At 44.3% G+C, this 25,459-nt stretch overlaps 1 protein-coding gene across 1 annotated transcript in view; it reads left to right on the forward strand.

Moving 5' to 3' along the window:
- The window catches only part of POLE (DNA polymerase epsilon, catalytic subunit), a 293,620-nt gene that overhangs the window by 30,726 nt on the left and 237,435 nt on the right, over positions 1–25,459 (forward strand). Inside the window, exons 3-6 of the mRNA XM_069214647.1 lie at positions 19,058–19,138; positions 20,151–20,195; positions 21,038–21,130; positions 23,252–23,406. Coding sequence (XP_069070748.1) covers positions 19,058–19,138; positions 20,151–20,195; positions 21,038–21,130; positions 23,252–23,406 — 374 coding nt within the window. The remainder of the gene's footprint in view (positions 1–19,057; positions 19,139–20,150; positions 20,196–21,037; positions 21,131–23,251; positions 23,407–25,459) is intronic.

A 25,459-nucleotide genomic window follows, 5' to 3' on the forward strand; every position in this document is an offset into this window, starting at 1 on the left:
TGTGAATTCCAAGTCTTATACCCGTCTCTTGCATACATGTACCAGGTGTACGTTTCCACATGTGTAAATACTGTGCAATCCACACCCCTTTTTCCCTCCATAGGAAACATATTTTCCTTCAGCCACAGCTGTACGAAAAGTGGGTGTTGTTTCTTATCCTTGCTTATTCTGTAAAATTTGACATGCTTCATATCTAAGGGCAACTTTGCATATATTTCTAGAAAAGAAAGGCTAATGAGAAAAGTTTGTAAACACCCATTTTGGAAGGCCACACCCCTGATGCAACTCCCTTCTCATCAAGATGGCCCAGTGAGTCACACTCCTTTCACAACCGCTGTAATCTGCAGACCATTAGTTCAGTTCTAACTAGGCATTTGACACAAGGTGAGTATGCACACACCAGTACAAATGTAGGACAGTTTGTAGGAAGCTGGGTTCCAATTGCAGTACCCCCTACTTTTTGACTGTTTTTTGATGGAACTTTGACTGAAGTGCACTGGGCTCCTACTAACCAGGTCCCCGTGCCAGTGTTCCTTTCCCAAAACAAGACACCAGGTGACTTGATTCCCAAGTGACCACAGGACCCTTTAGGACCTCTGTAAGTCCCTAGTAAATGGTACCTCTAGTACCTAGTGCATCGGTACTGAAGAGGGGCCTAAGAGCTTCAGCACAACTTGTGCTCCTCTAAGGGACCCAGCACCAAACTCATGCAGACTGCCATTGCAGGCTGCGTGACAAGGTGCTCCCTAAATGTGAAAACATTTAATGGCACACAGTCTGTATGCCATGTTCCCTAAACGCTGCTGGTAATATTTGTAAGTCACCCCTATAGTAGGCCTTACAGCCCTAAGGCAAGGTTCATTTTATTTCATGTGTGGACATATCTGAAAGAGCAGATATGCCCCTGCTATGCCTTTGCCGATTATTAGACCTAGTAAGCGAACAGTGAAGCCATTTAAAATACATATGCTGGACAGTTGTCAATATGAGCTCCCCAGCTTCATAACAGCTGTGCTGAAAATAGGGATGTTTGGTATCAAACATCACATATTAATAAACCCTCACTGATTCCAGTGACTGATTTATTAATACATGCACCCATAGAGCACCTTAGAGGTGCCTCCTGAAAACCTACTCGGGCTGGGGTGTTACACATTTTTTCTCACAGGAAGACCTGCATTCCAAGGCAGGAGCTTTAAAGAAGCCCACTACCGGTGGTATGCAGAACTGGCTTTCCGAGGAGGAGGATGCTGACCTCCCTCCCCCAGCCCAAGGGCCCATCTGGCACCTGGACAGGTGGAAAAATTAGTTATGCAGGAGGCGTGTTACATTTCTAGACTGGGAACACCCCCTGAAGTGGAAAATTCTGCCATCTTGTGTGGTAGAATTTAGGACCGCTGGACAGGGTGATGCCCACTCGCTCCAGAGTAAGTAATCATCTATGTGTTGTAGGGACCCCAAGGGTAAGTAGCTCATGAGCTACTACCCTTCACACCCATATACGTTCCCTAAATTTAGTATTTAGAGGGCCCCTTAATACCAGATCCGCAGCTCTTCGCTGGATGCAAAAGGAGTGGACAAGAAACCTGCTGAACCTGCGAACCGAGGAGCACGACTGACTTGGCGCCAACCCTGCCCACCTGCCTGCTGCACCCGACCCTCAAGGAGCAACTGGGCTGTCTGCCGCTGCAGCCTCCAAGAAACAGGAAGAGCTGCCAGTGGTTCACAAGTCACCAAGAGGAACTCCCTTGGAAAAGAAGAGCTGCTTCCCTGCATATGGAGGCACCCAAAGACCGAACTGTGAGGATCAGGATTTACCAAAACCCGACGCTGGACAGCACCACTGCACCCGAGCCGCCTAGCCTGAGCCGAAGTGGGCCAACAGTGTCAGAGTGGTCCCCAGGCCCTCCAGAGACAAAGCCCACCTTGAATTTTCCCACTGTGAACTTCATGATGGTGTATGCAGCCTGTTTCTGCAGACTCCCTTGCAACTGTGAGTGACCTGGAGACGGACCCAACGCCTCAGGACACCTCTGCACCCTTCCACCCGGGGATGAGGAGAAGAGGACCTGGGGTGCCACCACATCTCCCAGCCTCATGAGACCTAAGACCACCATTGGCTTGGTCTGAGTGACCCCCTCCCCCCCCCCACACACCAGTCCACACACATGTAGAATGTTTCTGCGGGCTCCCCCTGCAGCTGTGAGGAACTCCAGCACTGGACCTGATGCCAGAAGACCGCTCTGCATCAGGGTCCCGCAGCCCGGTGAGAGAATTGGACTGACTGTGTCCCCACATGCCTAAAGACCTCCAGTCTGGATTGACTGTGTTCCACATGCCTAAAGACCTCTAGCCTTCCTGTGGGGTCCCTTGGACTGATGTTTCAGTCCATCCTTGCAGAAACTTTGTGACTGGACCTATCTCCATAGGCTTACACAGGGCACCTGACGCTGAACTGCACCCCTGTACCAAGCCGCCCCAGTGACGCCTGAGGTGATGTGTTAGTGTGGCCTTGGATCTTGCTCCCGTACTTACCTTAAGTCCAGGAGATTGGTCTCGTAGGTTCCTGTACTATACCTGTATGCAATGCTTGTTCTTCTTCCCTAGGATAACATTACCGCATATGAAAAAAGCACTGTCAACTTTTAAAAATTCTAAACATTCCTAACTCCAAAAGTACTCACATGATTCAGGTGATTTTGGTATCACAGGTTATATAAAAGTATGTGTTATTTTTATAAATTGGTGATAGATTTCTTTGAGTGTGTGCATTTTGCGCTTAGCACTACTCTCTGATATGCCTAACTGCTTGACCACTCTACCACCAAAGAGAGCATTTGGGATGTCAGTTGTGCCTTTGTGATACCTCTGGGGTTTGCTTGGACTGTTTGCACAGTGTACCTCATTTTGGTTCACTATATAACGAGCCAGCTTCCTACGCTGTTTAAGTACGAAACTCGGAGTAGAGACAATATCAAAGTAATGTTAGTATGCATTCAGTATCTTTCTGGTGGTACAGTAATAAGACACACAGTCAGTGCTGTGATATTAAAGGACTGTCACTGTACCTTTGTGAGTTCGAGATTCGCATTTGAAGTTAGCAAAAACCCCAAAAGATGACTTAAAAGGTGATCCCTTAAAGAGTGCGTAGTCTTGTAATAATTAATCCAAATTTTTTGGTAAATTGAGGAGCAAATTATAGAGACGACTGGACTAAGGGAAAGGAGCAAATACAAGAAGGAATTGGTAATCAGTTTATAAAGGTTAAAATTAATATTGAGGCTTGCTAGTAATGGGAGGATAATGTGCATTACCTTGATTTATAAAATGATCTCCTTAGTCATGTATTTTCAAGGGCATGGGTCCACGATAAGAGCCTAGATATAAAATAGGCCATCTTCATAGAAGATTGAAAATATTTTATATAACTATCATATAGTATAAAAGAAAGTGCCAACCTATTTTAAGTACTTGGATTGTTGTGAAAAAATATCTTAATTACCCAAGAAAAAGGATGAGGCAGCCATATTTATGATGTGATTGATGGAGTGGAAAGATATATTCTGCACATATTTGATGATTAATATTTTTAGAAAAAGACTTCAAATGATGAACGTAGTTAATCACCACTTGGATAATAGAGTATCTCCGAAGAATCGGCATATTGGCTTTGGCCATAAAAATAACTTTAATAGTAGGTATTAGCCTCATCTGTTATAAAAGTCAAAGCTTGTTTTGGAGCAGCAACCTATATGGGGAAGCCGAAAGTTTTCCTCAAGATCACTAGGAAAACATTTCCATATTATATTGGGTAAGGCGCCAGTAGTTGGTAACAATTCCTAAGTACAAGATAACCGTTATCCAGAAAGAGTTTAAGTACAGCTGATGTTTTTTATAATTGTAACAGGTTCACTTAATCTGTAGAATGGTGGTCGAATTGATGGGGGACCAGCAATTGAAGATCAATATAGCTGCATTGAGCTACTTTTTATGATAAATAGCACTTAGAATGGGGTAGTTCACAGGGTGAATGCTCTCACAATACACTTCAGAATCCATGGAACCGCAATCATCATATAAAGCAACATTCTAGATGTAGCATGGAGGCTACTACCTTATTCATTGCAAACCGCACCTGCCAGATTACAGATGCTTTCTGACATTGCTGGACCTCTCAGCCACCTTCGACACGGTCAGTCATCCAATCCCTATCCACACCCTGAAGTCTTGAATGGACTTCACTGCAAGTCCTTCACTGGTTCTTCTACCTTTCCAATAAATACCATCTTTCTTGTCCATATGGATATCTTCAGGTCCAAAAAGATTCTTATCACCTGTGGAGTACCCCTACTCCCCCATCCCTCCCCATGCTGTCTCTTATTATCCTCACCCTGTACATGGAGCCCCTTATGGCTCTACTCACAGTTAACAGAATGAAGATTCACCAATATACTATCAATACACAACTTAACCTGATCTCTCCTTTCTTCTAGACTTTCAACACCTCAAATGCTACCTGCATCTCACCCAGACCTGGATATCAGTAAATCAATCACAAATTTGTAACACTTATCACCTGTGAGGGTATCCAGGCACTGGGTCTGCTGCATGGGTCTCATTCTAAGAGGCAGGTCTTGAGCTTCTAAATGAAATCCTGAATGGAGGGAGAGAGAGGTCATTAGGTGGCACTTGGGGGGCTTACTACCATAGCAACAGGGCTCAGCTGCAACTTCACTCCAGGATTCATTAGGTGGTTGAAACTTGATTCTCTCAAACTGCACGCTGAGCCAGGTACCACCTCATGGTTTCATACATTATTAATAGCATTTCCCCTTTTTCTGTTGACATGCTATCTCCTTCTTGAATTGCTAGGTTCCTGGGCTGCCAAAGTCAAATTCGGCCTGATGTAGACAGATTATGGTGTTTGAAGGCTTGTGTCCTCATCTGTAGTACAGGTTTGGAAAACATGCACTAGCTAACTCCCTTAGGATATATGGACACGGCCTAAAGACTGCGTTTCTAATTTTCTATACCAATAATGTAACTTATTGCCCCTATATTCTAGAGCAGGACGCATAATACACCTTCCAGCACGAAGGACGCTTAGCCCTATCTACTGTATTAAATTAGTTTTATATACTGCACTCTAATCTGGTCTTCGACTGACGTTTATCAAGTGTGTAAAGTGCCTGTGAAATGCAGAGACCTTTTGCCTCTTCCTGGTTAGGTTACTTGATGTAGGAATCTGCAGGCGAACATCTGTTACTGTTGTTGATTAATGTAGATTTTCCAAATAATTATGATGGAAAGTCTTAATTTTATTAAAGATACGGAGGCGAGTATTATGCTTACTTTTCCTTCTTTAATTTCAATAGCAGCTGCAGTCAAGAACAATAACTAATCCCATATGGCTAGCAGAACAAGCTACCACTGGGAAACAAAGAGATACAAAGGACCAATCAGAACGCAATACACCTAAAGATATACCAGGCTTGACTGCAAGCAGCCCTCTTTTCTTCTGCAAGAAAGTCATTAAAAAGATTTAAACATTGGAAATATGCAAGCAATTATACAGGCAGCTAAAATTAGAGCAAACAAATCTTGAAACCAATCCAGAGAAAAGGCAGACAGTCTTGATGGAATGAAGATGGAGGCAATCCAAAGGAAACACAAGCTGAGAGAACGTGTGATTCTAGATGTGAGAAAAATGCAGGGATTTATCCAGAGGTAGACGCTGGAACGTTGGTAGAGACTAAAGGGAGGGTTATAAAAACAAAGTTAGAATAAATGGGGTGGGATAATACTCGCTTCCGTGTCTTTAATACAATTAAGACTTTCCATCATAATTATTTGGAAAATCTACATTTTCTGACAAGACCGGAGGCTCCTATTATGCTTGTTTAAAGCATATCAATTACCACTGAAGATGCAGTATTAACCTCTTAGCTGCTGGGCCTTTTCGCCCCCAGTGCTGAGCCCTTTTTTGGCTATTTGGGGTAGTTCGCGCTTAGGGCTTCATAACTTTTTGTCCACATAAGCTAACCACGCCAAATTTGCGTCCTTTTTTTCCAACATCCTAGGGATTCTAATGGTACCCAGAGTTTGTGGTTTCCCCTGGAGGAGACCAAGAAAATAGCCAAAATACAGTGAAAATTTCGTTTTTTCCAAAAAAATGGGAAAAAAGGGCAGCCGAAGAAGGCTTGTGGTTTTTTCCCTGAAAATGCCATCAACAAAGGGTTTCTGGTGCTGAAATCACTATCTTCCCACCTTTCAGGAACGGGCAGACTTGAATCGGAAAACCACATTTTCCAACACAAATTTGGCATTTTACTGGGACATACCCCATTTTTACTATTTTTGGTGCTTTCAACCTCCTTCCAGTTAGTGACAGGAATGGGTGTGAAACCAATGCTGGATCCCGGAAAGCTAAACATTTCTGAAAACTAGACAAAATTCTGAATTCAGCAAGGGGTCATTTGTGTAGATCCTACAAGGTTTTCCTACAGAAAATAACAGCTGAAATAAAAAAATATTGAAATTGAGCTGAAAACAACAGCCATTTTTCTTTATGTTTTACTCTGTAACTTTTTCCTGCGATGTCAGATTTCTGAAAGCAATATACCGTTTTGTCTGCTGGACTCTTCTGGTTGCGGGGATATAAAGGGCTTATAGGTTCATCAAGAACCCTAGGTACCCAGAGCCAATAAATGAGGTGCACCCTGCAGTTGGTTTTCATTCTATACTGGGTATACAGCAATTCATTTGCTGAAATATCAAGAGTGAAAAAGAGGTATCAAGAAAACCTTTGCATTTCCAAAATGGGATCAAGATAAGGTTTTGAGGAGCAGTGGTTATTTGCACATCTCTGAATTCCGAGGTGCCCATACTAGCATGTGAATTGCAGGGCATTTCTCAAATAGACGCCTTTTTTACACACTCTCTTATATTTGGAAGGAAAAAATGTAGAGAAAGATAAGGGGCAATAACACTTGTTTTGCTATTCTATGTTCCCCCAAGTCTCCCGATAAAAATGATACCTCACTTGTGTGGGTAGGCCTAGCGCCCGCGACAGGAAATGCCCCAAAACACAACGTGGACACATCCCATTTTTTGACAAAATACAGAGCTGTTTTTTGCAAAGTGCCTACCTGTAGATTATGGCCTCTAGCTCAGCCGGCACATAGGGAAACCTACCAAACCTGTACATTTTTGAAAACTAGAGACCTAGGGGAATCCAAGATGGGGTGACTCGCGGGGCTCTGACCAGGTTCTGTTACCCAGAATCCTTTGCAAACCTCAAAAAGTGGCTAAAAAAACAAGTTTTCCTCACATTTCGATGACAGAAAGTTCTGGAATCTGAGAGGAGCCTCAAATTTCCTTCCACCCAGCGTCCCCCCAAGTCTCCCGATAAAAATGATACCTCACTTGTGTGGGTAGGCCTAGCGCCCGTGACAGGAAATGCCCCAAAACACAACGTGGACACATCACAGAAAACAGAGCTGTTTTTTGCAAAGTGCCTACATGTAGATTTTGGCCTCTAGCTCAGCCGGCACCTAGGGAAACCTACCAAACCTGTACATTTTTGAAAACTAGAGACCTAGGGGAATCCAAGATGGGGTGACTCGCGGGGCTCTGACCAGGTTCTGTTACCCAGAATCCTTTGCAAACCTCAAAAAGTGGCTAAAAAAACACGTTTTCCTCACATTTCGATGACAGAAAGTTCTGGAATCTGAGAGGAGCCTCAAATTTCCTTCCACCCAGCGTCCCCCCAAGTCTCCCGATAAAAATTATACCTCACTTGTGTGGGTAGGCCTAGCGCCCGCGACAGGAAATGCCCCAAAACACAACGTGGACACATCACAGAAAACAGAGCTGTTTTTTGCAAAGTGCCTACCTGTAGATTTTGGCCTCTAGCTCAGCCGGCACCTAGGGAAACCTACCAAACCTGTACATTTTTGAAAACTAGAGACCTAGGGGAATCCAAGATGGGGTGACTCGCGGGGCTCTGACCAGGTTCTGTTACCCAGAATCCTTTGCAAACCTCAAAAAGTGGCTAAAAAAACAAGTTTTCCTCACATTTCGATGACAGAAAGTTCTGGAATCTGAGAGGAGCCTCAAATTTCCTTCCACCCAGCGTCCCCCCAAGTCTCCCGATAAAAATGATACCTCACTTGTGTGGGTAGGCCTAGCGCCCGCGACAGGAAATGCCCCAAAACACAACGTGGACACATCACAGAAAACAGAGCTGTTTTTTGCAAAGTGCCTACCTGTAGATTTTGGCCTCTAGCTCAGCCGGCACCTAGGGAAACCTACCAAACCTGTACATTTTTGAAAACTAGAGACCTAGGGGAATCCAAGATGGGGTGACTCGCGGGGCTCTGACCAGGTTCTGTTACCCAGAATCCTTTGCAAACCTCAAAAAGTGGCTAAAAAAACAAGTTTTCCTCACATTTCGATGACAGAAAGTTCTGGAATCTGAGAGGAGCCTCAAATTTCCTTCCACCCAGCGTCCCCCCAAGTCTCCCGATAAAAACGATACCTCACTTGTGTGGGTAGGCCTAGCGCCCGCGACAGGAATGGATCACACAAGGGTCAATGGTAGTCCTTGCTTGAGGTCTACTGTTAACCCTGGAGTGATTCATTCCTGAAGCAGGCACTAGGCGCAGGCACACAAGCGGGGTTGTGTTTTTATCAGGACAAGTGGGGAAACACTGGGTGGTAGGAATTTTGAGGATACCTGCAGATCCCTGGACTTCTGCTCATTGGAATGCAAGGAAAATGTGTTTTTTAAGCACATAATGTAATTTCAAGGGGATTCTGGGTGAAGGAAAACTGGTGAAAGCCATGCAAGTCCTGCACCCTTGGTCTCCCCTGGTACTAGTTTGTTAAAGTTAACCCACCACTCACACTGGTTGGTTTTAGCACCTCCAGAAATTATGGTTTTAAAGCATGATTACTTATCAAAGTATCTGAATGTTGAAACCAAGCCTTCTGAAGGTGGGCCATAAAGCCGCGTCCAGGCACCAACCTCTTTATGGTCCATTCACACGCCATTCACGCACAACAAACAACCCTTTCATATCGCCAGCCACGGGCCCAATCCAATCAATCACTCCACTCACATTAACTTACCGCTGCCAGACAAGGGCCCATCACATTCACACGCCACAGAACGGATTAAGTTTGACTACATTTTACCACCTGTCAAGTAACTGCCTCCTTCTTCCTTAACATTACCAAATGCATGCGTAACAAACCTTTACTAATGACTCCTGTGACAGCCACCTGAGGCTCAGGAAGACATGTTTTTCATGCGCCTTTAGCGCACTCTCTGTGCTAAATCCAACTCCTTCCAGTTTGTGGATGCAAGTTGGGGGTGTCCGAGTATGCCGTACAAAGCGATTCCTCGAACTGAGTGAGCATATCTACCTTTGAAACTAAGGGAGACATGCTGGGGATTTCTCATGCTGTTACCTAAAGAGAAGGTCATAGGCTACCTGCCTCCTTCTTCCTTAACATTACCAAATGCATGCGTAACAAACCTTTACTAATGACTCCTGTGACAGCCACCTGAGGCTCAGGAAGACATGTTTTTCATGCGCCTTTAGCGCAATCTCTGTGCTAAATCCAACTCCTTCCAGTTTGTGGATGCAAGTTGGGGGTGTCCGAGTATGCCGTACAAAGCGATTCCTCGAACTGAGTGAGCATATCTACCTTTGAAACTAAGGGAGACATGCTGGGGATTTCTCATGATGTTCCCTAAAGAGAAGGTCATAGGCTATGGAAAAGGGTAGTGTTTGGTACATAGGGGAGTCCATGAGAACGTAGCATATGTCCCAGCCAACATTATGTGCAGTGATGTGACTATAATGCACTTATACAGCAAACTGAACATCTACTAAGTTCTGATGGAGGATGAACATGAAAAGCAGGTCAAACACTGACCTATACAAGTCATTCTCCTTTAGTGCTGGGATGGCACCAATGGGTTTGAATCCATAGGTGTAGATGATGTACATCTGTACTACCTTTACTATCTGCCTTCTACCTGTGCAATAACCCTGTGAAGGCACTCCTACCATAAGCTTTCCTTACCCATCCATGTCTCTGTTCTCATCAGAGTCCTGGCTAATCCTGTATAATAGCCAAGTGAACCTATACTAGTTTGTGGAAGCAAGTTGGGGGCTTCCAAGTATGCCCTACAAAGTGATTTCTCGAACTGAGAGAGCATATCTACCGTTGAAAGTAAGGAAGACATGCAGGTGAAGAAAGGGTACTCCGTGGCAATGTGGCATATGTTCTGTCTACTAGTATATGCAGTAGGGGGAAGAAAATGCATGTTAATTGAACAGAACACCGACCACGCCAAAAGGAAGTCCATGATGAAGTAAAATTCTGTGGCTCCTTGCCTAACGAAGCAGTGGCCCATGGACGTTCGGTATCCATGCACTGCCACTGAAAGGATTACCCAACAGCAGCTCAACCTCAGTCGATTTCCCAGAACTTTGCTTTAGTATGATACAACGTAAAGCAAGTAGGGATACAGAGGCCTGGTTGTGATGGACACTGGGGACAGTAATACCGACTCTCCTGCCGCTTTCCATGCTTTGAGCACACTTTACAGCGACGACATGGGCGATCCTTTTTGGGTGTTTTAGGTATGCGATCAGCAAAGTGTCGCTCCTGCAGCCTTGCCACATCCTCCAGAACATATGAGGTGGAGGCTGCTGCTTCTTCAGTAACAGCAGTGAGGCTTTCAATTACAGACAACTGGAAGTCAAGGAAAGTCATGAGTCTTCCTGTTGTTGTCTGACGGTAAACAACATACGCATTATATGTTGCCATCTGAATCAGGTGGGTAAACAGTTTCTTGTACCAAGTGCGAGTTTTACGACACGCATTGTATGGTTGAAGAACCTGGTCGTTCTTGTCCACTCCACCCATGTACTTATTGTAATCAAGTATACAGATGGGCTTGTGGACTTCGGCCATCTGACCCCAAACCGTGATGGGAGAAGTGCTCTCATCATGAATTGTAGTGAGCACGTATACATCACGTCTATCTAGGAACTTGACTGCGAGCAGTTCGTTAGAACGCAATGCAGTACTCTGTGATTTCTGGAGCTTCTTGCAAACAAGCTCCCGCGGGAATCCTTTGCGGTTACAACGAACTGTACCGCAGGCCACAGTGCCAGCTTTGTAGAGCTCACTGAACAGCTCTACTCCTGTATAGAAATTGTCCACATAAAGGTTATAACCTTTGTGAAGAAGTGGATGGACAAGTTCCCATACAATCTTACCTGTGACCCCTAACGTGGGAGGGCAACCTACAGGGTTTAGGGTAGAATCCTTCCCTGTATACACTCTCAGGCTGTACACATAGCCAGTAGAGCTCTCACACAGCATGTACAGCTTTATGCCATAGCGAGCTCTTTTGCTCGCAATGTACTGTCTGAAAAGCAGCCGTCCTTTGTACAGGATCAAGGACTCATCGACTGCTATATTCTTTCCAGGAGTATAGATCTCTGGAAACCTGGCAGACAAATGTTCCACGACAGGCCGAATTTTGAACAACCTGTCATGATCTGGATGGTCCCGGGGCAATGCAGCAGAATTGTCATTGAAATGCAGCATGCGCTGCAGTAGCAAAAAACGATCTCTGCTCATGTATGGTGCGAAGATGGGAGTTACCCAAACCGTGCGAGTCGTCCAGTAGGACTGCAAGGTGGGTTTCTGTACTAACCCCATTTTGAGGGTAAGGCCCAAAAATATCTTCAACTCCGCCAGCGAAGTGGGAGTCCACTGGCGTGCCCTAGAACGGGGCCCTAGAGTGCCTCCGCGCTCCCTCAGAAATTGGTCTGCACGCAAATTTGTTTGCTGCACAACTTTCTGAAGAAAGTCAACATCCAAAAACAGATAGATGTAGTCGACTGGCAAAAAGTTAGCTGTATCGACTTTACATCCAGCGTCACCAGTAAAAGGTGGAATTTGGGGCTGAACCAAACAGGGGGGCTGCCAAGAGAGCACTCGTTCTGTGCTTGCGGCAGCAAGCACGTGCTCTCTGGGTTCGGCTAACCCAATGTGGTCCCGCTGCCCAGAATGTGCTTGCGAAGGGACAGCACGGATGTCGTCATTGTCTCCTTCAGACTCACTGGAAGAGGTGTCGTCAGATGGGACTCCGCCGACTGAAAAATCACTCCCAGAATCTGCCCCATTGTCCTCTCCCTCAGATGCTGTCTCAGTGTCTGCTGTCTCAGTCTCTGAGCCTACATCAGAACTGTCCTCCATAACCCGAGCTAGGGCTTGATCAGCAGTCATCCAACGAGACGCCATCTCTGCAACTGGCTAAACTGTCCCTCTAAATTACTATCCTACGTAGAAGGCAGATAGTCACAAAATTGCTTGTTGGTATGTTTGTTGTGTACAACAGGAAATGTCGTCACCTTACCTTCGCTTCTTCTCCAATTCTGCAGATTCTCTGAAAACACTGAAAAAAACAAAAAAAGAATGTATTACTTCACCTTACCACACACCCTGTGCAACAGTCATTTTTGGTGCTCTGCCTCCCATTACCTCCTCTTCTAATTCCCTCAGTACTATCCAGCAAAACTGCCACTACAGAAAAGACATGCATGCATGCATATTGTGTGTATATATATATATATATATATATATATATATATATATATATATATATATATATATATATATATAAAATAATATATATATATTTATATGTTTAGAAACAAAGTGGTTGAAGGGTTGCTGGGCGGCACACTTCACTGCCGGTGCCCAGTGACAGGGAAGACCAATCTAGAAATTATCTAATGCCGAAAAATTTCACCGCACTCCATGAAGTACAAATAAACGTGTATTTTATTGCAGTCAATAACCACCAACGTGTTTCAACTCACCAAGGAGTCTTGATCACGGTCCTCGTGGAGTGCGGTGAAATTGTTCACCATTATAAAACAACACACACAAGAATAACAAGCATTTACAATGCAATGGGTCTCGCATCTGCTCGAGTTAGAGCTATTAGCGTTATAAACTCCTAACCCAACTTTTCTTGCCACATAAATTGATAATTTAAAGTTAAACTCTTTCACATAAGAGAGCCGATTCACAGCGCCATGGCCACCATGAGCATCATGTGAAGAGTTACACAAAAGGAAAAGAAGTTCGCTCGCAGTTAAACGTAACAGCAAAAGTGCAATTAGCCATGTACCAGGGGCCAAGGCGGTAGCAAAACCTCCCCAAGGAGGGACAAAGGTAAATCATTTTCCAATGCCATCAAAGGAGTGGTAGTGATGGGCGTGAGGTGGGCGTTGTTAGAAGCCCAGATACACACCAACAAGTCAGAAAAGCAGCACATGAACGCTGCAATGCTTGTCCTGAAAAAAATATATATATCTATCTATATATATATCTATATATATATATATATATCTATATAGATATATATATATATATAGATATATATATATATATATATATCTATATAGATATATATATATATATAGATATATATATATATATATCTATATAGATATATATATCTATATAGATATATATGTGTATACATATATACACATATATATGAGACTCATTTCACAAATCTTTTTCTTTTTATACATGTGTGCTTGCCCTCGGCAAAGCACACATGTATAAAAAAAAAAATGGCCCCATTGATGGTCACCCTAAGGGCTGACCACCAACAATTTGTTTTTTTTTGTTTTTTTTTACCCTGGGGGGGCGATCGGCCTCCCCAGGCAAAACTACGTTTTTTTTTTTTCCCCTGGGGTCGGCCCGTGTTCCAAGGGCCGACCCCGCCATTTTTTTTTTCTTTTTTTTCTTTCTTTTTTTTTGTGGGGGGCGCGATCGCCCCCCAAAACAGTATAAATAATTAAAATATTGCCGGGGGGGGGGGTGGCCCTTTTACGAGGGGGCCGACCCCCCCAAAGAAGATCCCTGGTGCCTAGTGGCGTTTCCTGGCCGTGGATCGCAGCCGCGCTGTGATCCACGGCCAGGAAACGGTGCCAGGGAGGCATCGATGGAAAGGGGAAAGCCTCCCCTTTCCATCGATGCCTCCCTGGCATCTGGGGAGGCCGTTTTGGCCTTTTTTTCCCCACCTGAGAAGGAAAGAACGCTTACCTCCGTCTCTCCTTCTCCGGTGGGGAAAAAATGTGACGTCAACGCGCCTCGCGGCGCGCTGACGTCATAAGGGGGCGGGAGGGGGGTGGGATGGAGACGCGGAAGCTCTTCTGCGTCTCCTACGGTAAAAAAAAAAATAAAATCCTCCGGTGCATTGCACCGGAGGATTTTTAACCCCCTCCCTGGTGTCGGCCACTGGTCGTGACCCGCACCAGGGAGGGAGTGTGGGCGTCGCCCAGTGGCCGACGCCCGCATTTAACGGGTTAACAGGTTTACAATAAAAAGTACGAAATGCAACATCATTTGACCAATCTGCTGATCTCAGAATGTCTTCCAAACGGGAGCCAGCCCAGAAGGCTTTGGATGCCATAGCACCCCAAGCAGAATGGGCTCCAAATCTAGAGGTGACAATACTTGCAAGTGACAATCCATTTGACCCAACGAGCCAAGGTGGGGGAAGAAACTGGTTTATAGGGTGTCCTGAAGGAAATGTAAAAGTTGGGTGGCTGAAGAAATTCTGAGATCATTGGTCTTTTGTTCATAATCTTTTAAACAGTTACCCACACATAGCTTTTGATATTTGGGGAAAAAAGGATAAAACACAGAGGAGATGATGGGTTTTATACGTCTAGAAACATTGAAAAGTACACCTGTAGGGGTAAAATGGTGAGCAGAAACATCAAGAGCCCTGACATCAGAAAGACGTTTAATAGAAACTAGACACAATAACTTGTTAATTTAGCAGAGAGCATTTTTAGTGACAACAAGTCATTATCTTGCCAAGATATAAACATTTGTAAAACACTGTCAACATCCCACAAAACAGTATATTTAGGAAGAGGAGGATTGGAAACTTTTACCCCCTTTAATAGCCGGCAAATAATAGGATGCTCGCCCACAGGTTTACCATTGGTAAAGGGATGATGAAGGGAAATAGCCGACTGATAAAGGTTGATAGTCCTGTAGGATTTCCCAGAGCTAGCTTGGGAAGCAAGAAAATCAGCTATTAAGCTTAAATCTGCCAAAAAGGGATTACTAGATTTTCCCAGACACCAGCTGGACCAGATTGACCAAGCAGAATTGTAGGCTTTGGATGTACCTGGGGCCCAGGAGTTGTTAATATAGGTTGAAGCTTCAAGTGAAATTCCTGGCTAGGAGTAAGAAGGCCTGACACTTTCCAGGCTGAGAGAAGAAGGGATTTGTTGAGGATCAGATCATGTGTAAGTCCTTGGGGGTTGAGAAGAAGAGATGGAAAGTAGGGGAGAAGGCCTGGGAAGTCTATGGATAATTCGAGAAGAGGAGGGAACCAAACTTGGGACTGCCAAAACAGGACTATGCTGTACTTGTGCAAGAACCCTGTTTGATCATAATGAAAGGAGGAAATGCATAATTTGTTGAGTGTGACCAGTCTTGAAGAAAAGCATCCGTAGCTAGGGCTTGGGGATCTGGCCTCCAACTGAAGAATTGAGGGAGTTGTGAGTTGAGGCGAGACACAAAGAGATCTATCTGAAAGGGACCCCATTTGCGATAGATCAAATTGAAGACAGAAGAATGAAGCCTCCAATCGCTGTAATCGGAGAGATGACGCGAGCACCAATCTGCAACGGAGCTGAGAGAACCTGGCAGATATTCTGCTTGAACTAAGATTTTTCGGTGAAGACAGAATTCCTAGAAGCTTTTGGATGATTCGGCTAGGGGTTTGGAGCTGGTACCGCTGAGATGATTTATGTATTTGACAGCCGTGAGGTTGTCCATACAAAGAAGGACTGAGCATTGTACTTTGTCTTTGGGAAAAATTCTGATCGCAAAGGAACCTGCAAGCATCTCTCAACAATTGATGTGCAATGAAGACTCCTAAGATGACCATGTGCCCCCAGTCGATATTTGACCACACCTTGCGCCCCTACCTGTTAGGCTTGCATTGGATTCTAATACAAGATCTGGGGCTGATGCAAAGATCGTCCTGCCGTTCCAGGCTTCCAGGTGATCTAGTAACCATTGAAGCTCTGTACGGGATTCGTGATCGAGAAGGATGGATTCTGAATAAGCAAGACCTTTGTGCAAATGCCGAATCTTTAATCTTTGGAGTGCTCGATAATGAAGGGGCACCGGGAAGATCGCTTGAATCGAGGAGGAAAGAAGACCTACAATCCTTGCAAGAGACCTTGGGGGGAGAGAAGTCTGCCGTAAAGAGTGGATTATCTCTCATTTGATGAATTTTATTTTTGTATCTGGAAGTTGAAGAGTGCCTTGAGTGGCATTCACTAGAAATCCTAGGAATTCCATGGTTTGGGATGGGTGTAGGACAGATTTGTCATTGTTGATTATGAAACCTAACTCCGACAGGAGGGAAATGGTGTAGGAGAGTTGAGAGCAAAGAGTGGACATGTTTTGATGCATAAGAAGGATGTCGTCTAGATAAATGATTAATCTGAACCCTTGGGCTCTGAGATGAGTTACCACTGGTTTCATCAACTTAGTGATGCACCAAGGAGCTGAAGAAAGACCGAAAGGTAGACAAGTGAATTGATTGGTTTGATGATGCCATTGAAACTGAAGGAATTTCCTGTGAGAATGATGAATGGGTACTGTTAAATAACCGTCTTGAAGGTCTTGACGAACCATCCAATCGTTCAAGAGAAGAGAATCTCTGAGATGCAAAATTGTTTCCATTTTAAAATGGCGATAGACAACGAATTGATTGAATTATTTGAGATTTATAATTGGTCTGATCTTCTTGTTTCTCCTGACCACTAGAAAAATGGAGCTTAGGAAACCTGAATGATTAGGTTGAACAGGTTGGATGGCTCGTTTGAGAAGAAGGGCCTGGATTTCCGAAGAAACAAGGGATGCCATGTCTGTTGAGAATTTTAGAGGAGGAGGATGAGACAATTGAAAAGGGGTGTCGTAGAATTCTATTGAGTAACTTTTGACAGTGTCGAGAACCCAGGGATCTGAAGTAATCTCTTTCCACCCATGGAGAAAGACTTTTAGATGACCCCCTATAGAAGGATGGCCAGAAAGTTGGCTTACCTGTGGGAGTATGGGATTTGGAATTACGCTGGTTTCTGCCCCTGAAGCCTCTGGATCATTGGGGATAGAATTGAGGACGGAAGTCTTATTGTTGCGAATTAAGGGAGCCACTGTAGCCTTGATATCTAGCGTACCGGCCGGTAAAGCGACCCCTTCCTCTACCGGCCCTGGCAAAAACCCATTAAGAACTTTTTTGAGTGATTGTTGTGCTTTATCCAAGGAAGCGAAGGTTGTAGCATACCTGCTTGGTTCCTTAATAAAGGAATCTCCAAACAGCAGTCCATCCGCTTTGGGGCCTGGATCCATAGTGGCAAGGTTAGCCAGTTTAGGGTCCAATTTAAGAAGAAGTTTTGTTTGTGGGTCATGGCAGAGTTTGCGTTCCCACGAAGACAGAAGGCTCGCTGAATCCAGAGGGAGAGTTCTTCCGGATCAATTGAATTATTATTCAGTCTGGCGGATTCCGCCATGTCAAAAATACGGGCCAAAGGACCCACTATATCTAGGACTTTGTCCTGACAGACTGACCAAGCTCTGTCCACTCCTTTACGCGGGTCTTTCCCAAACTTGGAGAAGAAGGTTATCATGGAAGAATCAATAGAGGGTGTGGAAGTAATATGGAGAGGAAGAGAAGGTCTAGGACATCCGGAGTGAAGTTTGGCGCACACTTGTTTGTCAAGTGGGAGGCGTAACTTGGCTGTAATATAGCCTGCTACGTGATCAGAAGGCAGCCACTTGGTGGAGTTACGGTGATGGATTAATTTGGGATCAAACATAGGATTCCCTTCAGCGTCTAGAAGAAGAGGAGGAGTAGAAAGCTGATCACCTGACGCTGGTTTAGCTTTTTTGGAAGGTGGACCAATCCAGAAATCAGAATTACTGATATTATCCAAGTCTTTATCAGACTCTATATCATCCATGTCATCATCAGTGTCCTTTATGTTGTCAATCACTATCTTGTAGGTTGTGAGTAAATGTTTGGTTTTTGCCTTACTCTTAGAACCCATTGAGTTTTTCCCCTCCGAGATAGGAGGCCTGTGAGGAACGCCGTCCTCCATCCTGTGTGAGTTAGACTCACTACTCAGCAGCGCAGAAGGGACATTGGACTGGTTAACATTAGAAGCCCCTGTGGCTTTGCGCTTTTGCTCTCCCTCGCAGACGGGGCCAATTGAGATTGTGAAAGACAGTATGATACAGTATTTTCAATTTGTTTAGAAAATTTAGACATTGAGGCAGAAACGGCCTTTGCCACTGAAGATTGTATAAACTTATTCAAGTTATCGGAAAAAACTTCTTCAGAATCATTATTTTCCTCAAAAAACGAGGAAAAATCCATTTTAATGGTGAAGCAAGAGTAAACTGGTGAAAAATAGGATTACATTTGGAGAGGGAGGGCCCAGGAAGAGGGGTGTGTTACTAACAAACCCTTCTGCCAACCAGAAGTTTGCTGCTGAAGAAGGCCGCGCCTCTAGGTGGTCTCCAGAGGAAGGCGGAGAGCTGCCACGGTATCCGTCAGTCGAGCGTGAAACGAGGCGCTTAGAGCCGCTGAGAGAAAAAGGCTAAATATAGCGTAGCCGAGGAAAGCTTCGAAGAACAAATGACACCTGCAGCCGAAGCGCGGCTCTTTGTTTCCCTTTGGTAGCTTGTTCTGCCAGCCATATGGGATTGGTTATTGTTTTTGACTGCAGCTGCTATTGAAATTAAAGCAGGAAAAGTAAGCATAATAGAAGCCTCCAGTCTTGTCATAAAATGTATATTTGACACATATATTTTCCTCCTAAGGTTGAGGTATGGTGTATTCATTTTTGAAAAATATTTAGAAGCTATGCCATGTGGACTGTGTTCTTATTACAGCTTTCCGATTCTCTTTTAGACTGAAGTATTGGATGAAGATAAGCGACTTGTCAGCGCCGTCGACTATTACTTTATCCAGGAGGATGGCAGCAGGTTCAAGGTGACGCCTGTGATTTGGTCCATGGACTGGGGAGTCAGTGCAGAGGGGCAGAGAATCAAAGTTCACCAAGAGGGCATGAGGTCATGGAAAATAGTTTTGGGAGGTTTTGAGCTTAGCTATCTTAGTTCAAATATATCTTAGAACCTCCTGCTTCAGACCTATACAGACAGTAACTAAAAACTCCCTTTTTCTCAGGTAAATTAATAAATGAATATGCAGTTCAAGGACTAGCGGCGCTAGGACTGTCGCCAAAATTACACTGGGAGAACATTAAGAAAGATCTGCCTTAGTTGCCTCAAGACACACATTGTAACTCCCAGTAGAATAAAGAGCAGCTGGTAAATGTTGCGAAAGTCGAAGGACGATTACACAGGAGGGCCTCCCTTCAGGCCACACTGCCTTGTCATGGTTCAGTTAATGTTTAAACCTCCAGAAGCCCAAGAGTGAGTGGGATAAGGGGGTACAGTCTAGAGTGGAGGCCCTTGCATCTCTGGGCAAGAACCACCCGGTGGTGTGAAGCACAGTGCTTTAAACTCGGTGCTCTGAGCCTTAGGCAGCCAGTGCAGGCCTTGGCTAGCAGTCGAGACAAGGTAATGGCCTTGTAGGGGTGCCCGAGCTTCCTTGGACCTGTTGGTGTTTTAAGCTGTAGCCAGAAGAAGTTGGTTCTAGGTCTGGCTTCTGCTTGATACAATCCGGTTTCTAAACTTCATGTAAAATAACCAGATTGCTAGATCCATTTGAAATGTGTTACCTAATGTCGAGAACCACAGAAGTAATTGTGGTGCTGGAGGGAGATGTTGAAATGTTCAGGGCGAAGCAAGGAAAGTAGATTTTAACGGAGCAGGAACAGGTCAAGCTGATGGACTCCACTAAACTGTTGTCCTGTTTCCTCTAGGACGGAGGGGCTTGTCAATGTGGGAACCAGGCTCTGCATTTGTGGAGCCTTGATTAAAATATGCGACACTTCTTCCAAATCTGCATCTTTATGTAATCTCTCTCTTTCTCTCCCAAGGTGGCGCTGCCTTATAAGCCATACTTCTACATTGCTACCAGAAAGGTTTGTTGAACTTTCCTAGGGGTTCTCTTCTAAGAGGGGAAGCGTTAATCATTCTGGGTTTTTGTCCATTGAAATACCATACTGATTTGTGGACTGTGGCTCTGGTGGTGTGCCACACTAGAACGACTTGGGGCTGCGACGTCAAGAGTACAGGGATTAACCGTTATGCTCTTCTATGCTGAGCCTTTGGGTGGTTGGGCATTCTTGACTCTACACTCATAACCTATGAGTTGGATGTATGCTTCTACACTCGAACTCTGAGATTCTGGTAAAAATGGATGCTGTTTCCCGTCATAAGGCTTTGGTGGGAGGGTGAAAGGAACTTCTCTCACAAAGCTTCAGGGTTTTTTTTAGATACAGACTACTTTTCTTTGATACAAGCACCTATGCCAGAACTGTCTGTCAATGGAACACCGTCTCTGTTCTGGGCAGATAACTGGTATTGGATACACGTATGTGTGCAGACTAATTGTTGCTTGGTATTGTCTCCTGTGTGAAACTTTGGGAAGGGATGGGTAGTGCAATATTCTTGCAACTTTGGGTTGTAATGCAGTTAGTAGCCTTACATAGAGGTTGAGTGCTGAAGTAGATGACTTGCTTTTGTGCTTCTTTGGATTGGGGTGGTTCCTTATTCCTGTTCCTAGGCTGTGGGTTAGAGAGTGACTAGGCAGATAGCCGGGAAGGATAGGAGTCTCTGCTGAGACACTGAGCTAGGAGGTGTATAAGCCCATGTTCAGTAGCTCTCGGCCTTGGTGGTACAGGTCCATGCATCCCTGGGTTGAACTTCCGGGTGACTGGATAGGATTGCTTTTCTCAGATTTTCTTTATCTCTCCTCTGACAGTACTGTGAGCGGGAGGTGACATCCTTTCTGTCCAAGAAGTTTCAAGGAAAAATAGCAAAATTGGAAACCGTTCCTAAGGAAGACCTAGACCTGGTGAGCAGTGTCTGTTTATTTTGTGATCTGTCGTTTTCTCTCTTTAGCTCTGCCCCCGTCTTTCCCCCTTAACCATATAACATCTAAAGATTTAACCATTTCAAAATCTTGTATCTTTGGCTTTTGAGTTTGTGTGCTGGGGAAGATAGTTTGCCCTGTGATACCCTCTCTACTGGCTCATCCGACTACTCTCTCTGAAGGACTTTCCAGACTGTTCACATATGGAGACTGTTGATAGTTAAGCATTGATTCTTGGGGAAGCAGGTGCAGCTAGTGCTGTAACTCTCTGGACACGTGTTTCTGGGTTTGGCCCTTTATCAACAGAGAGCAGCTTTGTCTGTGCAGTTGCTGGACATGCTGCCAAAAGTCCTCTCGGGTTTCTGTACCACTCACTGCTGGACTCTGGTTGAAGCACCTACGTGCCAGTGAGTGGTACATAAACCTGAGAGGACTTTTGGCAGCATTTCCAGCAACCCCACAAACAAAACTGCTCTCTGCTGATGAGGGGCTGAACCCAGAAACACTTGTTCAGAGAATTACAGCATTTGCTGCACCTACTAAGGTGAAAAACTACAGCTTACTTTATGGATAAAAAAGGAACATTGACTGCATTTACCATGATGCATCAGGCTGACTGCAAGCTGGAGTGTGAGGCAGGGTGCTCCCTTTCTGGCTTTTCATCTAGACTCTCATATTCCCAGGATATTGAAAGCCAACGCTATTGGAGTCTAGAAACGGTTTCTACCATTTCTTACACTCCTGTTCACAGTTGTAAAACAATGTTAACTCATCTGAACACCTGCTACAGTTGTTTGCCTTTTACCAGATGAAGTAGAATGCCTCTCAATGATTCCTATTTCACACTGGTGGAAACAATCCTAATTTGATCAGACATTTTGCCCACAATTTTACATTATGATGACATAATTCTTTAACTTTTTTAAAATGCAATATGTCGTATGTGCCACATCATTAGCATGTTTTCTGCTATTGGCGGCATCTGTTGCAGACCATTTGGCACTTATCTTTAAAACGACAAAGCCCAAAGGAAGATAATAGACATTCGTGGTATGCCTGAGAACTTGCAAAAAGCTTCCTTAATAAACACAGACCAAAGGTATTGTACTTATTCCTAAAGACTGCAAATTTTGTGGACTTGCTTCAAAACCAATAAATCAGGAGTGTTGGCCAGGTTTCACTGCTAGATCTGTGTTGTTTGGTTGGACAACCTAGACCTCTAGTAGTAAATCTTCCACTACCCACGCTTGTGGGAATTTCCCAGATCCTACACAGGCATGACAAATTCTTTTTTTTTTTAATGCAGGGTCTCCTAATCTGTTTTCGAGCTCCAGACAGAGTTCCCCCTAAGCAATATATGCAGAGCTTTGAAGGCAGGTGTTGGTTTTTCAGGGGCCATAATCTGAATGTTCAGAGGGTTGATTACCCAAAAGGAGACTAGTTGAATGCTTGCAAATAGTTCAACCATTAGCAATCGCCCAGGGTAACATCAACCCACCGTTTTCACCCACTGTGCCACTCAAGACAAAGGCCCTGGCGGTTTAGGCTGGACTGTTCAATCGGAGCAGTACCAAGACTGATTTTCACATGGCTGGGTCTAATCTTAGATGGCACAGTGGGCAAAAGAACATCGTGTTGGAATGGTACCCTGAGCGATTGTCAGTTGTTAGACCTATTGTAGGCCTTCCACTCATCACCCTTTGTGTGCATCATGTTCAGGGGTTGGCCTGGTTTCTCCTAAATTGCTCCAAAAATATCAACTTTCATCCAAATCCCTGTGGAAGTTTAATTTGGCCTTATGTGAAGGAAACATCAATGAGCACAGTGACCTTGTAAATCTCTATAACATAAATATCTTTATTTTTGGGGCCTGCATGAAAGTCTTTCTGAAGCCTTGAGGTCGTGGACCACAAATTGTTGTGGCTTTTGAAACTTAAAATTGACACAGATTGAATGTCTAGTAATGGGGTAAGAGTTCCACCTCCTTTTTTTGTTTTGTTTAAGCGTTCCTTTTCCTGCGTTGTTCTTCATTCTTCTTTCCTTATACATTCACCATCACTCCCTTTATGTCCTGTCTCATGTTTGTTACTTATTTGTTGGCAGCCGAACCACCTTGTAGGACTGAAGCGAAGTTACATCAAACTTTACTTCCTGACGGTGGATGACCTGGTGAAGGTGAGGAAGGAGATCTCTCCTGCAGTTAGGAAGAATAAGGAGCGCGATCAAGCCAGTGATACCTACACTGCCATGCTGTCCAGGTAACAGGGTTTTCCTCGTACTATTTTGGTGTCTAGGTAATACACCTCTCCGTATACAACTTTGTGTGCCTCTAACACACAGCTTTGCAGTCCAACTAACACTCCTCTCAAACTGTCCTGTTTAGGTATCACCTCTCTGTATACTACTTTACAGTCCAGGTAATACCCTTTCCATAGGATTATAGTGTCCAAGTAACACACCTCTCCATATAGCACTATACTCTGCGGGCAGTACACCTCCAGATACTGCCTTAATGTTGCATTGACCTCCTCCAATGCACTGTTATGGTGTCCATGTAACATACCTCCTAATACATTACCATACAGCCTAGGTTAAATAGGTTTCAATGCACTAGTTTGGTCAGGTAACATACTACAGTCCTGGTAGCTCGCCTCTCTATACCCCACTGTTGTGCCCAGGTATTGCCTCACAATAGTGTTGCCTTTGTGTTTAAAGTCTGATAGGATAGCAGGATCTTTATTCTGCTTTTGATGTGAGCACAGTGCATATTCCACCTTTAATAGCCCGTGTTCTCCTAATGCTGTGGTAAGTTCCTTTTGGAGTGGTCTTTGTTTATCTGATTACTGCTATTTCACAGCATAGCAGATTGAGCTCACTTGAAATCTGCCTTTGCACTACAGCTACCTGTCTTGTCTACCTAGCTGCCTGTCTACTTACCAGTCTTCTTACCAGTCTTGTCTATCTAATCACCTATCTCTTTGCAACTCATCTACCTCTTTGCAAGCCCTCTACCTCCTTGCAAGTCCTCTATCTCCTGGTAGCTCGCCTCTCTACACCCCACTGTTGTGCCCAGGTATTACCTCACAATATGCTAATATAATGTCCAAGTAACTCACCTCCCCATACTTTACAGCTCAGCTGAGTTGTGCTGAGGGTTCTTACAACTGCCATTATTTCTCCTATTTTAATTGGTTTATATGCTATTTAATGGGGAAACCAATTTACGGTTTTAATCTTACAACATATATAGAAGATTGTCCGTGTTAACCCCAGAATTTAAGAAAATCGTAATGTTAAAACAATAAAAAATACTTGGGATAGGAGTACAAATACAAATGCAGTTCAAATGACTTAAATAACTATAGTTTTTTTACACAGTGCATGTGTACATTCCATTCATCTTACGTTTACAGTCTTCTTTTTCATGATACAGTTCGTTAGTGGCATACTAGCTAAGTTGTACAGAAGGCACATTAATGTGACGTCTGCTCTTTGTATTCTTTCTTGTGTATTTATTCTGGCAATCGTTTCAGAAGTCGTTGTGAGGTCTATGAAAAACGGAGCTGAAAATTCAAGTGTATCTAGGAAAGATACCCCAAGTATTCTATAGGGTTTACACTCTGACTGTATTCTACTTATACCTGTAAGCTGGCTATGTAACAACGCTCTTTAAACACTGTTGTACAGATCCATGAGTACATTGGAATATGTAACGGAACAATGCGTGCTGGAACCACGCATGCCTGAACAACTTAGTTGGAACGACTACCGCGTTGTTACCATTAATGCCTTTACCACGAAAGCCTTAACGATTTGTCATTGTAAAGGCATATCTGGTAAAGGCATGTGTGGAACGGCATGTGTGGTTCCAGCATGCGACCCCTCCCCTAAAACAATCCTAACCCGACTCCCCCACCCCTGCCCGTAACAAGGAAAATTAGCCCACCCCTAAAACTACTGTGACTCCCACCCTGCCCCTAAAAGTACCCCTCCCCCCCACCCGCCCCTAAAAACTAAAATTAGCCCAAACCCCAGCCCCTAAAACTAATTTGACCCCGTCCCTAAAAACGAAAACTACCCCCAAACCCTACCCCAGCACCACTTACCTGACCGTGTCCTCTCCCAATCCTGAGTCTGTTTTCCTCTGCCTTAACCATGCATGTTTGTTGTTCAGGACATGCGTGGTTAAGGCAGAGAAAAACAGAGTTGTTGTTCACGAAAGCGTTGTTCTGCTTTCGTGGACAAAGCACCTCATTGTTTAGGGGTCGTGGTTTAGGTTGTTTTACATTCTGAATACCTCAGATTTGCTTT

The sequence above is a fragment of the Pleurodeles waltl genome, chromosome 11 (assembly GCF_031143425.1).
Source record: "Pleurodeles waltl isolate 20211129_DDA chromosome 11, aPleWal1.hap1.20221129, whole genome shotgun sequence".
NCBI lineage: Eukaryota > Metazoa > Chordata > Amphibia > Caudata > Salamandridae > Pleurodeles > Pleurodeles waltl.